This window comes from Pieris rapae, chromosome 21 (assembly GCF_905147795.1).
Source record: "Pieris rapae chromosome 21, ilPieRapa1.1, whole genome shotgun sequence".
Classification (NCBI taxonomy): Eukaryota; Metazoa; Arthropoda; class Insecta; order Lepidoptera; family Pieridae; genus Pieris; species Pieris rapae.
The window spans coordinates 5643052-5656512 of NC_059529.1; the positions used below are offsets into that span (position 1 = coordinate 5643052).

General features: G+C 32.8%; 1 protein-coding gene across 1 annotated transcript; it reads left to right on the plus strand.

The window, feature by feature from the left end:
* Positions 1 to 8842: 8842 nt before the first annotated feature.
* On the plus strand, positions 8843 to 12943 carry LOC111000329. The gene is made up of 3 exons (XM_022269723.2): positions 8843 to 8971; positions 11243 to 11452; positions 12295 to 12943. Exons 1-3 carry the CDS (start codon positions 8932 to 8934, stop codon positions 12501 to 12503), a joined length of 459 nt encoding a protein of 152 aa, XP_022125415.2. The 5' UTR covers positions 8843 to 8931; the 3' UTR covers positions 12504 to 12943.
* The last annotated feature ends 518 nt before the right edge of the window (positions 12944 to 13461 follow it).

Consider the following 13461-nt stretch of genomic DNA (forward strand, 5'->3'; position numbering starts at 1 on the left):
GTAGATACGCTCTTTTTTTCTTGTAGCGCCACTTATTTATTTTTAATATTTCGAGTTGGAAACATAGTACTAATAGCCTATAAAGTATAACAACCTTTACATACACCAAATATAATACGCGATCAAGTTTTACGTAAGTCTGATAGTGATCTCGGTCCGGACAAAGACAGATGATTTAAATTACTCCGCAATGACTGTGCACCTCCGATAAATTTCTTTTCGCAATACACTTTTATTTTGGGTTAATTAAGATTTTATGTTGCGGCAACAGTTCTGTATCTGTATTTTGGTTTTCGTAAGAGGTAAACATAGACAAAGTTCTAGAAGGGTTAATACGTTATCTGTTATTATAAATCGCACTATTCTGTGCGATTATTTGCCTAGATAGATTCTCGACTGTACGGCCGCTAATATTTACCATTATTACATATACTAGTAGTCTGTGCACCAATGAACTTTCTTTCTATGCTATGGTGAAGGAAGACATCGTAAGGAAACCAGCTTGCCTTAGACCCAAAAAGTCGAAAGCGCTTATCAGGCAGAGGAGACTTGCCTATTAGATTGGCAAATGATCATGAAACAGGTCTTATTGCTGGTTTTTTTAAAGTACTTTTCATCTTGTTTTTAAACGAAACAAAAGCGTTTTTTAGGAATTTTTCTGTTGACTAATACTTACTTGACAGTATTAAAACAGCTCCAGTTTTTATCATTCAAGGTGACTTCAAGGAAGCCTCTTCTTACACCGAAGCATAAATGCATTGATGTTTTAAATTCATATATTATTTATTCTTTATGTACCACACCTAATATATAGAAGTTGAGTTTATGTTTAATTAAAAATTGTCATTATTTTATCTAAAGTATTTTTCATTGTAAAAAGTTGTTTGTATATTAAATAAAATCTTAAAAATTTATGAAGTTTTAAAAAAAATATGCTTTAGAAGACATTTAATAATGAAGCTTTAACAATAGTGAACTGAGTGAAATTACTAACTTTTGATTTCTCTAGTAAGATTTTATTTAGACTTTTTTTATTGAACATGGAGGAAACGTTTCACATCATTTTTAATGCCCCCCATACACTGCCAGAAAGCTCGCAAGCGTTTTGCCGGCCTTTTAAGAATGGTAAACTTTTTCTGTCGTATTGATTCGAAAATATTTCAGAGGATAGCTGGTTCCACTTAGTGCTGGTGCGCAGATACTACAAATCTAAAAATCATGCCTACAACCCTCTCCCAAACCTTAATGTCCGTAATTTTTAAAGACGTGCCTTGCTGCTAGTATCCTTTTAGTTTAATTACTAAACGGTATAATAAACGGTGTCACGCGCCGCCTTATTACAAGACCTAGATGAAATCTAATTTAAATGCCTACGTAAATTAATAAGTCGAATTAAGTTCCGTGTTCTTTGTTACCTTGAAGATCGATGTCAAACCAATCATTTTCGTGTCAGCTTAATTTTAAACAGGACAATGTAATTGGTCAAAGTGTTTAACTAATAGTGCTATATTAAAACCTAATTTGAGTTTTATTATGTAGTATGATATTACTATGAAGTAGTGTAGTACTGTTAATAGGTATACTACAAAACAAAACAACAATTATTGAATTTTTTTCGGTAGTAAACATGATGGCAGAAGAAGTGTTAGCCAAGTGACTTGACAAGATTATCAACCCTGAGAATGTGGGTTAAAACCCCGGCTAATATATATATCCAACCATCTCTAAATTGATACTCATATGATGAAGGAATATTGAAATCAAAACATACTACGTCACACAAACACTACGTCAAATGCAGAAGAGTGTGAATAGGAAATTCAATGAAGATGGTTCGAATCGTCGACGACCAATAAACATTTGATTGCATCACTGTTATTCATTCTAATTTGGTTTCAATTTTAACCTCAAATCATATCTTTTATTTATTATAAATTCAATTTCATTAGTCCGATGTTACTTATTGCTTCAATGATTATTCGGTCATTCCAGCATTTATTATGTAAACGCGTACGGTTTCTGGCCTTGTCCAAATGGCCTAAAATCAATCTATTCATAAAAATAAAAGAATTGTGTTTTTATTGCTAACTAAGTTTAATAAGTATTAAGTTCAGTTACCGAACTAGTAAAAATTGGAATTTAGACAATTAACATATTTACTTTATCAGCAAGAATTCGTTGGAAAAAACATTTAATGTTAGAGTCTGAGGAATTAGCATTTTTGTACCATTGACAACACTATTGTGTTCAAGAAAATTTTAAAGTTTTCTGAAGTTAACCGTTACCGTCACATTTTTCGTTTACGCGTCATATTCCTCGGTAACGCGTCACATTTTTCCGTTACGCGCCATCTTCTTGTCCTACTACGGTTGATTCGAAGAGATTCAAAGCCATTAACAAATATATTGTAATAACGATAACAATGATAATAATAATTATAATACAATTAATTTCAGTAATAATTTTAGTATCTAGTAATAAGGTAAAATGAAATAATTGTATTATTTGTAGTCATTTCTATGAAACTAAAAGCCGTTTGTTAAACTTTATTTAACCAATTTCTGGAAAGTTACATATATAGTAGATCGATTTTCGAAAAATAAAGTCATAAAGAAATTTGACTTCTAACGTGTGTACACTAGTATACGCAAACATTTTTTTTTAATATAACAGGGGGCATATAGAAAGGAGGTCCACTGGTTGTTAGGTAATAGAAACTCAAGTTGCCAGAGGGCTCGCAGTATGTTGCCGGCCTTTTATGAGTATTTTCTTTCTTGTTTTTTTTATTTTTATAGTGCCATCTATTTGCGAAGGTTGGCTATCATAATGGCTATTTCAATTTTGGATTAAAATAGCCATTATGATGATGGATGACTTGGTGCTTTGACCAAACCATTGTCTCAAGTTTTTTAACCAGGACGTGCGTCTGCGGCCAGGTCTCCTTCTACCTACCACTTTGCCTTATATTATTAGTTGAAAGAGCTCGTATTTTCCAAAAAAAAATTCTTTCTCGTAAAGGACCCTAAATCTAAATAATTCGGAAATACTTCAGTGGGTAGCTGGTTTCACATGGTGATGGTGCGAAGTACTTCAGACATAGGTTAGGTCTCAAATATTTTTTGTAAGCACATACACTAAAATTTTATTACGTAATGTGCAAAACTGTGTATCCTTATTTAGTTAGCACTTAACTTACGATTACAACATTAAACCCGTCACACTACTTTGATTAAACCATAAATTGGCCATAAATTATTGTATGTTGCGTTTGAAAGTGTATCAGAAATTTTACCTGTGTTAAACGCATTTCACTATATAGCTTTCGAGACTTTAATTATATATTAAGAAGCTATTAACACCGACAGCGTAGACTTATTAATTTCTAGTAATTAAAACACAATCTGTTTAGTTAGCAATTTGTATTACTAACTCTTTAGAGTGTTGGCCTAGTGGCTCCAGCATACGAATCCCATGGGATAGGTTCGATCCCCGACTGTGTATCGTTTCTGAATATCACCCTATAGGTATCATTTGTAGCTAAGACTTAGTAAAATCTAATAAGAGACATCGTAGTAGTAGTGTAGACTCAATTTCCGCACACTACACACTAGGTCCGTTGTAGGTACGTAAGTTCCTAGCATACTAGTAGTAGTTTATGAATTTGTACACAGGTCACATGAAGAGGAAAAGGGGTGACCCATTCCTAATACGTGGATGACTTTCTCTGCGCGGAAACAGCCCTGCACAAGGGACTGTCTATCACTCCTCGGAGATGTTAATTAAGGAGACAGTGGTCCGTAATTTTTCCTATTATTATTTAGATGAGTTATGTAAAGGATTATAGTCGCTTCGTCGCTAGCGGGTTTACTGCTGGCAGTGCTATTTTGGACTGTCTGCAGACCGCAAATGGACATCATATTACGTACTTGATGAGGCTATAGCCTCCATTAAAACATCCTGAAAGATAACTCCTTAATTCATTCGTTTCATCGTTAAAGTAAATTTAAAAGCTTAATAAATACAAGTGAGACGTTAATACAATTTCACTTAAGTTCAACGGTACGTAGATAAACATATGCGTGAGTAAATAAAATAAAAAGCGGCATAAAGTAACGGACACGCGTCGTGAGGGCAAGACGTGCGCGGGAGTCTTTATTGTACCCTCGTACTGCGAAACTATCTCACGCGATCGCTGTATCATCGCATCGACGGGTTACTGTGTCGAGAATTTTTGCACAGATTTTGTCTATGGTTTGTATAGACTATTTTCCAGTAGAGACGTGTATCTAGAGTTTAAATGCGATGTTTGAAACGGTTGTATCTTCATTTTTACCCTACAAAAAGCCAAGTCTTGGTCTCAGATTTCTTTCTGTATCGGTTTCTTGAGATTTTAATAGGAAAGTAGGTGTTCAGAATTCTGTACCGTACACATAGTCGACATTTGTATATTAAGCCGGTTGCCCTACGATGTTTTCATACACCGTACGAATATTAATTGAGAAAAGTCAATTGATCAATCCGTGATTTGACCGCGCGATCTGTTGCCAGCCACGAACATGAAAAAAAAAGAAATTTTTCAAACACAATTTCTACTAATTTACTAAAATATTATAAAGGATTAATAATATTATTTATATAGAAATAAAAGTTATATGAAATTTTTAAACAGTATTAATAGCATAATATTGAGTTGTTGTTGAGAAGAAAGAACGTATTATTGAATCACTAGTTATTGCGTTTCTCATTGAAATTAAACCCAGGGTCGCGCTACACAAGTAAATTCTTCAACCGCTTATAGTGCACTAAACAGAATAATCGGTGTCCTCAATATATTAATGATCGCACTTTGTTTTTTAAATAAAAATATCGTCTGATCCTTTCGATCGGTAACATAAAAGGATTTTAATTATAGTATTTCAAGTAAGACTCCAAAACCTGTATCGCTAATCAGTGGCGGTAGAATAAAATGACGCTCATAAATCTTCAAAAACCAGAAGATTGAATTACACGGCTACCGGAAGGCAATCATAGCGGCAATAACAAATTGTTTAAGATAAATAAAACCTTTTTAATGCAAGAAGCAGCGATGTTATCTGTGGTATTAAGGAAATCTTAATGTTTGGGTTGTTAATCTACATTGTTCTGTATAGTAGCAGTTGCTAATTAGTATTAGTTTTTGTTGTTTGAGACCTCTCAATCGACTGGATTTTTATAATTTTTAGTATGGCATTTAGGTAGTTATCGGCAGTCTTGTTTCGTCGAAAGGTAATACAAGGATCTACAGATTAACTGCTCTTTGTGGCATCCACAAAACTGCGTTGGTCTTATCTAATTTATAATATGCATTCACTTAGTACTAATAGGGTATAAGGTAGCCATGGATAGTGAAATGTCGTAAATACCTGGAACGAATCCAGGATTCACCAGACAAGGGACAGATCCAAAGTACCCATAACTGACAAGCAAGGTGAGTGTCATGAAAGCGGATGAAGCGAGACGAGTTAGGACAAGTAGGGGTCCGTAATCTCTGCGTAAGTGACCCAACCATAACTAAAATTTAACTGTTAATATATTTTTAATTATACAATTTAATATATATTTTCTCTTTGTATATAAAAACTTCTTAATAAGCTATCATTATTAATTCAAAATTTGGAAGTCTGTGGAATCGACATTCGGCGGTGGTTTCCATGAGAGTTAGGACCTCCAATTTTAAAGAATGAGTATCCTCCTTTCTCAAAGGCAGACAACGCAACCACTAAAAACCAGTGTCACCCTACACTATAAAAAATAAACTATTGAAACTTACAAAGAACTGAATATAAATATGTTAATATATAATATGTTTGCAACAATTTGCATGACTTTAAGATTACAATGGACCGTTGATAAAGACATGCTAAACACTACTTTAAGTCTAGAATAAAAGAAATCTAGAAAGTCAAGTGAAAGCTTCCATATAAGGGATATTTTGATGATTTGAAGATTTAATGTAAGCTTATCTTTGCATACCAACACGATCGCAGCACACGTTTGAAGCGCCGAGCATTATCTAGATTTATATATCTATTTATTTCAAACATAAAAATATAATTTATATAGGTAACTGAAAAACTTATGAATGTCGCTAAAGATGTGCTTCTTAATTTAAATTTACTGCCATTCTCGAATCAGGGGCGTAGAATATTCCCTCGCCGTTTTATTTGGCTAAATATTCTACTACGAGTTATTTATGTTCCATAAAAAAACTTTGCATGTTTCATTGTTGCAGATAAAAAGTGATCACACAGACGTTGTGACGACATACACAACAGAAAAAAACGCACCAAAAACAGTTAGTTTGAGCTGCGATGCCACAGCACACAGATTTGTGTGAGGTTAAATTATATCGAGCAAAGCTGAAAATGCGCAGTGTCATCGAGAAGATACTTTCACCAGGCGCTTTAGCATCATTCGTAGGTATTCCAATACTCAACTTAAAAATAGTTGTTAATCATAATCTGCTAACTCTACCACTGCTACCAAAACAACTCTGGGCCTTCTTAAAAATGTGATTAATTTGTATAATATTATACAGATCTATTTTTGGGAACATCGTATTTAACAGTTATGGTGGTGAATTTCACTGAAGATAAAACACAACCAACGTAGTTTTCAACGAACGGTTGTATGGTTAAAAGGCCGGCAACGCAATCGCGCCTCTGGCATTGAGAATGTCCATGGGCGGCGGTATCACTTAACATCAGGTGAGCCTCCAGCCCGTTTGCCCCCTGGTCTATAAATAAAATAAATAATAATAATAAGATTCGGGGAGATGAGTAATTAGACAAACGAATGCTCGAATAATACTGACTCTCTATTTCAATAAATGTTCCTTAAATACTAGATACAGATCTATAGAATATAGATTATGTAGAGGTGTAAACCACACGGTTTTCGTAAATTCCAGCCAGTTAAACAAGCCAACTCGACAGCAGTTAATAAATGATGATTCATTTTCTATATAAGTTACAGATTATCTTACTAACGCTAATTATGGTAAGTAACAAAGCACGTAATTTACTATTATTATAGTTAACGCTTCTCGTGTAAATAAATACAGAAAATTAGGCGTTTTTTTTTAATTCTGAAGCTATAATATATATTATATTAGGGCTAAAAAACGTAATGCGAGAATTAACGCAAGTAAAAAGGCTAGTTATATTACATACCCTATTGCTTTTTAAAAATTATTTTTATTATGTTTCAATACTGACACCTTTTCTCTCTAACAGGTTTCAATTAAACCACTCAATGTTAATTATTACTAACATTGATTTCATTGTTATTAAATCAATGTTTCACCGAAATAAGCATTGTTTTGTAAAAACCATAAACCTGTGTAGTAGTTATGAATACATGACAAACAGACTAACAGCCGTACATTTCTTCTCCCTTCTAATCACTTATAATCAATGTCTTGTCCTAGCCAGGTTGTTTACTAATAGATTTTGGCATAACTTTGATGGATGGCAAACATTTCAAGTTCCATTTACTAGGCATTTTCGTTTGTGAAAGCGACTGGGAAATCGTCCCTTTGGAGGTTTTTTCACTGATATACTTACCCCTAGTTATTAAAACGATTGCAGCTCGCCCTCAAAGGGTTGCAATATACCCATTGATTAAATGGGTGTCCATGGGTGGTGGAAGTTACCTTCCATTGTAGACTCACAGATTTCAAGGGGAAAACGACTGTGGGTCTGCAATAGGACGACTTTTACACATGTTTTAAAAAAAACATGTGTAAAAGATGAAGATAAAAAATGTACAGTTAACATTCGAAGTTCAAATTTTCCAAAGACTAGACAAAATTATTAAATGTCGACATTGACGAAATAATATTATATACTAAAAATGTGTATGAATCTTTTATTTTTTAATTTAATTATGAAGTTTTTTATTAAACGAGTGCTCTTTATAATGTAGATGACCTATAGAATACTTAATGTTAGCTGTTAAAGTAATTAGATCATCAATTTCGGCTCCTTTGAACGGTCGTTTTCTGGCAATTACCGAAAATGTTAATGTAAACTAACCAAAGTAAGGCGGAGTCAATTAAAAATAACGACAATCCTTCAATGTCGGCCACTGTATCGATTTCCTATTTGAGTTTTTTGTTGCATCATTATTGTATATGATCCATTTAATCGTTTACTTCCGCAAATCTACGTGGGATTCGTCCTTAAATTTACTTGTCTAATAATATTACAAAAAATAGTTCTGTACAATAAATTGGCGTTAAAAGCCTTCTAAAAAGATAAACTAAAATATTACTTCGTTGCAGAAACAATACAATTGACATAATTAAATGCGATGCCCAACCACTCTGAAAACAAAAAACTAAACCAAAAAAGGACACATGTAAAAAGTGCACATGAATCACGATTACTTTAGATTTTATTATCTAACTAAAGTAAAGGTGTATATATCAATTTGTACTATCCTTAGTACAATATTTATTGCTTCAGATATAAATAAAGTACTTATGTTACTAAAAGATATATAGGAGCGTAGCAGTAATTTCCAGATCAGTTTATTGGTTTAAGGCAAATTTTAAAATTCCTGCCCGTTTGCCTGTTCTATAATAAACAATGATCTGTAATAAAACAAAAATCTCAAGACTTTAATCGTACGCGACACCAAACGAGGGCGGTCCTCAAATAATAAAAAGAAAAGCGTGTGTTCCAAACTGGAGTATCCAGAAATAGATATTTCAGTACAGACAGCGCTATCGATCTGTGAATATCGGAAAATTCTATTACAAGATTAGTTGTTATTTTTCAAGTTGCAAAATAATTTACAATCCATTGATAAGACAAAGATAAACGTTGAGTGCAGATTAGTTATAAACGGTGAGCGAATGACAGTGCGTTTGTAACGTTCGATGAGAAAATGTTTTTCGCTTTATGTGTGGTGGGATTATTATCACTTGGTAAGTACATGTATTACTTTTTGAATCTCTCAACATTATAATGATATTAGACAATTCTTTCAACGATTTGACATCGAATATAGGCTGCAAATGAAGAGCTATTCTTTTGTTTTGTTATTGTTTCATTATTCGTCTGTATTTTGCCGTATACATAAAAATGCTCACCCACACAGTCGCTTAATCCATTTTGATAGAGCTTGAATATAAATCTAAATAATAATATACAAAATGGTTGCGATAGCACCTGTTGAAACAAAAAGATTACATCACATTCCTGTTTCTATATGAATGAAATGAAAATGTGTCCATTCACGCCCGACACTTGTACACAATGGAGTTCGGCTCATCTCATGCAACTACCGCTTAATAAATATTTATTTAATGTGTTGACAATCGTATTTACATTGTTATATCTACTTTATGTCGACATGGCGGCGCGTGGGCCGCGTATGATCATCTGTAGTTTCGGATGTAGGTTAGTGTTACGGCAGATAAGATTCATAATACAAATTGTTGTACTGGTAATATCTATGATAGAGTTTTAACACCTTTTTTTTCCTTTTGGCTCTAAGACTGTTTGTGCATTAGCCAGCGTCAAGTATGGTAACACCTTTTATTTCGTATATTGTTTCTAAAATGATCCATCATTCATGGTCAATCTATAACCATGAAGGATATAGATTCATAACACTTTACGCGCATTAGTCTGTGGAAGGGACACAAATTATATTTTCTTTTAACATCTATAAATCGTCGTTTTTCTCGTGCGCATTCCGAAACGGATTCCCAATAATTATTCGTAAGAGCGATCCATCGCTTGGTTGAATGGCGCGAAACTTGAGAAAATGACATATGATTGCAGTGCTTACAAGTGCACAGCAAGGCGGTCATTACCATGAAGTATGTCGATCAGTTAAGCTCTCTACACATCTATATATACTTATATTTTATACCACCACCTAAAATGGCACTTTTGCACGATAAATTAAATATAAAGATGATTCTAGTTTCCCCTTCCAAAAGGTAGATTCGCGTGGAGAAGAGTGGGCAAGAAACTCCACACTTTTAAAATATAATTTCAATATTTGTATACATTAGTTAAATAATTATATTATGTGAAGACAATGTAGTTCCAGAATAAAATTACTATACAGGTCCATTATTGTATTGTTAGTATATATGTTTCTCATATATTTAAAAATATCAAAACCGTAGAATATTTACATTAAAAAGTATTTAAAAAAAAACAATAAAACAGTGTGTCAGATAAACATAAAATAATGCGTTTGTAGTATTATACAACAAAAAATGTATGAAAAATAAAACCTTATAAAATTTGCTTAGTATTGACGGCGTTAATGACGTCAATTATATGCAATTGAATTAAAATCATTATTAACGGATTATTTTTCGATTAGGTATCCAATAACATCAATGAAAATCTGTTGAATGTGTCGAAGGCCTTACCTAAAGGCTACTCTGCGATCTTCGCTACCATAATGTTAGAAGTTCAAGTCGTGTGTAGCTAATCTGCAGTTTATTACCTAGTATTCCAGATTATAATTGTTGATTAAGAGTTCCTTTCATTTTCGTTTAATATACCAAATAATCTGCTTCCATTACATCGTATGCCGTGTGCAGCTATTATGTACATGTGGTGTCGCATTTAAACCTTTTTACGGGCTGTCAAAATGTCAAATTCAAATTAAGAATGAAATTAGTTTTTCCAAATTTAAAACACTAATTTTGCTCGATGGTTTGGTAATTGCTTCTATCATTTAAAATTATCTTAGTAAAAACTATTTATAAACATTTTATCAGAAAAAAATAAAGAAAACTTTATTGTTCTTATTTATGACATCTATTGAACACGATATAAAATCGTGAACGTTAAGAAATTTAAATCCAATCTCTTATCGAATAATAAAACAATTATACATTAAATTTATTACTGTTTCTATTTTCAGTTAAAAGGCTGAAAAGTAAATTATTCTTTATAAACTCGTATTCAATAACGTACATAATGTGTGCCTCCAGCATCATCATTAATAAAAAAGTACAACTTCTGTGATCTTATGTTCCTATTCAGATTTGAAGATACAGAAATCTGATCTGCTTAGTTCAAAACAAGAGATTAAAGGTTCATTTCCCATTAAACTATTATCGTTCACCAACCTGCCTATTAAGATATTATCAATCAGACACATATGCACAGAATTCCCCCAAAGGAGGGTTCAGATATTAACAAAGCTTTTTATTTTTGTTTAACAGTGTCATCAGAAAGCTGTTTTTACCAGCGGTGCTTAGCCTGTCACCCACAGGAAACAATATGGCCTGGAAATCCCCAAGAATGCGATCCTTCTCACTGGGTAACAGCGGAATGGGTTCATAATCTGGGACATCCACCGCCAAGAACTGATTCCAGGATTAACGTGGAAATGCGTTGTCTCAAAATGGTGGCTACGCCCGACGACAAGACTTGTATGTATTAACAAGCTTTACCCAACTTACACCGTCTTAAACATTACAGTAACATTTGATTTCCATCATAAGACCGCCAGCCAGCCAGCCAGATTCAGGAACTAAATTATATTTACCTCTAATAATATTTCACGTGAATAAAATACAGGATTATTATTTATTTATACCTAAAAGGTGATAGTAATGATTTAAGTATTCATACAAACAAGAATACAGTATTTACAATTATATTAACCTATAAAGTAATAGTAAATTTAATTATAAATTTATTAAAAAGAAAATCAAAACAAATTTTAATAGTTTAGTCCGTGTGGCAGAATGCCTTTAACCCTTGTAGCATGTATTGCGAATTTGCGATACTAATTCGTTGAGCCAGGGGATAATCTTACTTTTGGTATATATAAATTCCTTGTGAATTTGATCCATAAATATATTAGGATAAGATTCAGCAAATAGACTTAGTGCTTAGACTCCTGTACGTCAAAAACATATTGAACTTGACATGTGGCAAGCATAGTTCTTATTTTTGAATATCAATCACTTTTAGGTAGGTAGAAATAATACTGTATTTTATTCACGCGAAATATTCTTAGACTTAAATAGGTACATTTTTAAAAACTTACAATTACATCTTTATTAAAAAATCTAGCCGAACGTTTTGCGTGCTTGATATATTATAATGAAATGAAATGTAATTAGGTTAAATTTTAATAATCTAATGCATTAGTATAAATTATTTAGTATTCCCTAATTTTTTTAATATAAGTAGTAATACAATACATTAAAAGCTGAAATTTTTGCATTAAAAATGATTAAACTAAAGCCAAGGTTTCTTATTTCAGTTGGAAATACGGTAGATGTTATCAAAGGATGTGTGCCGAAGGTGCAGGTTGATTCAGTATGTCTAGGCTTGGTAGCGGTCGAGCGCGCTCGGGGTCACAGCGACGCAAGATGCTACATCTGCAACGGAAACGATTGCAACTCCGCGTCACATATCAACCCCAGTATGGCTCCTTTGCTACCGCTCATACTATACTATGTACTAAGGTGAACAGGATGTATTAAAAATAGAGTTAATACGCGTAATTAATGCGAAATTATAAGAATACGACAGGTCCTTAATAGACATTTAACTATTAATATCAAAGGTATAAAACACTCAGATTAAGTAGAATTCTGACTATGCGGCATGGAAACGATTTTGCGACCGCTTCGTTCACCTTAAGGTTACCATACAGACCAGCCTCTATCGACTAGAAATGTTAAACTAGATGTCTTCGTCTGCATCTCCTCCGTTAAAAGTATCGCGATATTGTGATATTTTTTACTTAAGTTTGATAGTTTTTAATAAGATGCTTCATAGCATTCATATTTAATATGTGAAATGGTTATTAGTAACACCCTTATACATGAACAAACTGTATCTCAAAAAGCTGTTAAATGATTTTTCCTAATCTCGTGTCGCTTTGTAAATAAATAAACTGGTGTCAATTTTGTTTTTTTTTTGTTTTTCTTTCGATTTATCTACTGTTTTTTAATCCGTTCATTTACATCAGTGTTTCCCAACCTACAGCCCATGCCTTACAGGGAATTTGATTGTTATGGGGGCTATTTGAATTCAGGTAAAAAAAAAACATGTTTCGTTAAATAAAATTCCAGTAATTTCTTCCTAAAACGTAACCTAGTTACTTAAGTGAACAATTTCAGTTTTTTACTATTAAAAATTATGTATATTAATTATATAGGGAGGCCTAGTCATTTTAGAAATGCTAAAGCGGTGCACGGCATAAAAAAGGTTGGGAAACATAGATTCAGATTGTCTATCGTTATCTAAGTTCGATGTCTATAAATACTTTCCCAATTATGGTCGTAAAGTAATACAACTGCTCAAATACTTTGTAAAATAATTTTATTGAATAAGGTTCTCTTATAAAATACAATAAATAAAAACGTTTTATACTGGTAAAATGTCTATTGTTTTATAAAAAAAATATAAAAATGGCTCTATC

Coding starts and splice junctions, on each gene's coding strand:
- LOC111000329 (XM_022269723.2), top strand. CDS start 8,932: ATGTTTTTCGCTTTATGTGTGGTGGGATTATTATCACTTG. Junction 8,972..11,242: donor GGTGGGATTATTATCACTTG/GTAAGTACATGT, acceptor TTTGTTTAACAG/TGTCATCAGAAAGCTGTTTT. Junction 11,453..12,294: donor TACGCCCGACGACAAGACTT/GTATGTATTAAC, acceptor TTCTTATTTCAG/TTGGAAATACGGTAGATGTT.